The sequence below is a fragment of the Propithecus coquereli genome, unplaced genomic scaffold (assembly GCF_000956105.1).
Source record: "Propithecus coquereli isolate 6110/MARCELLA unplaced genomic scaffold, Pcoq_1.0 Scaffold56, whole genome shotgun sequence".
In the NCBI taxonomy this organism is placed as follows: Eukaryota; Metazoa; Chordata; class Mammalia; order Primates; family Indriidae; genus Propithecus; species Propithecus coquereli.
In genome coordinates this window covers 2650025-2651918 of record NW_012151507.1, presented here as the reverse complement: position 1 = coordinate 2651918, position 1894 = coordinate 2650025, and the positions used below count along the sequence as shown (strand labels likewise).

The 1894-nt window shown below is 47.7% G+C and overlaps 2 protein-coding genes across 2 annotated transcripts in view; one reads left to right on the top strand and one right to left on the bottom strand.

The window, feature by feature from the left end:
• The window catches only part of BLZF1 (basic leucine zipper nuclear factor 1), a 62876-nt gene extending 62852 nt beyond the window's left edge, over window positions 1-24 (bottom strand). Inside the window, exon 1 of the mRNA XM_012657710.1 lies at window positions 15-24. Within this exon, the coding sequence (XP_012513164.1) occupies window positions 15-24 (10 nt within the window). The remainder of the gene's footprint in view (window positions 1-14) is intronic.
• Window positions 25-1099: 1075 nt separating this feature from the next.
• Window positions 1100-1894, top strand: part of NME7 (NME/NM23 family member 7) — a 164930-nt gene continuing 164135 nt past the window's right edge. Inside the window, exon 1 of the mRNA XM_012657709.1 lies at window positions 1100-1134. Coding sequence (XP_012513163.1) covers window positions 1132-1134 — 3 coding nt within the window. The 5' untranslated portion in view covers window positions 1100-1131. The remainder of the gene's footprint in view (window positions 1135-1894) is intronic.

Genomic DNA, 1894 nt, shown 5'->3' with positions numbered 1-1894 from the left:
ACACTCAGATTTACCGGAGACCATGAGAAGGAAGGTGATACTAATGCAATAATATTTAATACGACGAACTGTATACTAGATGACAAACTGGTTTCACCACCAACAACAACAAAAAATCACTCCTAGTACTCGATACGACACAGCACAGGGTTTCCCACGACTAAGTTCGTTATCAGTCACAAACCCTCTTTCATTTATATAGTCTATTGCTCTGAAAACAGGTATACAAAAGATCCTTCGTAAAAGCAAAGACCACTGAAACCGCGCTTGGAAGCTGCTCTGAGAAATGTACAAGCCCAGAGTGTCGGCCGGCAAATACCAAGTGAAGGGCTGGGACAGTGAGGGGAATGGGTACCAGATATGAAAGCGGCAGGCGGGGAAGCGACAAGCACGTCAACCTTTGCTGTCCCGGGAAATCAAAACCGAAGTTCCGTCCCTGTCTGAACAAGCCTTCCTGGAAACAATCTTCACCTAAATCCAAAGCTCCTGGCCACGTCGCTCCAAACTCGACTTTCGTACTTTTCCAACATCCCCTCTTAGTTACACAAGCCTCTTCCGGGGTTTACCTCTACGATTTGTACTCTCGCTACTTCAGGGGGCTTCACTTTACAGGATCTCTGGCTCGGTGTCACTGGGTAAACTTGCCACACTCCTCTTCCATTCCGAAATCGGCCCGCCCAAGCCCTCCTGACGTCAAGCGTCTCTCTCGTAATCACTTCCGATTACTCAGGGTTTCGCTTCCGGAATACTTTTCCGAACGAGAAAGGTAAACATACTCTGCAGTGCGGTTAAACTCAAGTAACACCGAGCATAAGATGTAAGGCCTCAGTGCGTGAAAAGTGGACAGATGCCTATTTTAAAATAAAATACTGTATAGCAATATTTAAGCCCAAGCTCCGCATTCGCTTAAACTTCCAGGTTATCTGTCAACCAAACGGAAGTTCAAGTGTTGGAAGGAGGAAGGCGGCGTCCCGTCGCCCCAGGCGACAGCGTGAAGGGGCGGTGCGGTGCGACTCCCGCCGTGTTCGGCAGTGGGCGGGGCCGTGTTGCCAAAGTAACCGGATAATGTGGTGGTGGTGCTGTCTTCCTGTTGCAACGGTACCAGTTTCCTTGTGCTGAGAACCTGAAACCATGGTAAGTGCCAAGGGAGCCAGAAGAAGGGCTCCGGGCTCCTGGTTACGCGACGTCCCGAGTCTTGGGGCGGATGGGCACTCAGAGGCGTCCCCGGTCCTTTCACCTTCGCCCCATTATCTCTTTCCCCCTTCCCGCGGGCGGTTCCTGCAATCTCCTCGCTCTCCTTATGTCTTGCAGCACCCTGAATTCCACTTGGTGCTACTGAGCCTCTAGAGTAATACAACAGAAAGTTTAGGGCTAAGACATCAAGTCTAATAACCCAAGGTGATACATCATTTCGGATATTTTATATGTTTTCATTGTTCATCATGGCATTTTTCAAGCCCGCAGCTTCACACTAACGCACTTCAGTAAGAGTATGGGGTGGTGTGTATGTGACTCTCTCAACACTGATTTGAGTCTTCTAGATCTTGGAGGCTTTGCTCTCCTGAGTGGCAGAGCACGGTCCCACGCCCCCTATAAGGGCCATTTAATAATAGGTGTATGTTGGACCAGTTCTCTTCTAGACGGTTGATTACCTTCTAGGTCCATGATTGTTTTGTTTTGTTTTGTTTTTGTTTTTTCTTAAACAGGACTCTCCCTCAGGATCATTTGGAGAGCGTCTGGAATTGACTTGCTTGAGTTTCACCCCCAGAAATTCTAAATGAATAGGAATGGCGCTCGGTATTTGCATTTTTAATAAGCCGACAGGTGATTTTAGTTTACCCACGTGTTTGAGGCTTCTAGTTAATTCACTTAATTACCATATCTTTTAAGCACT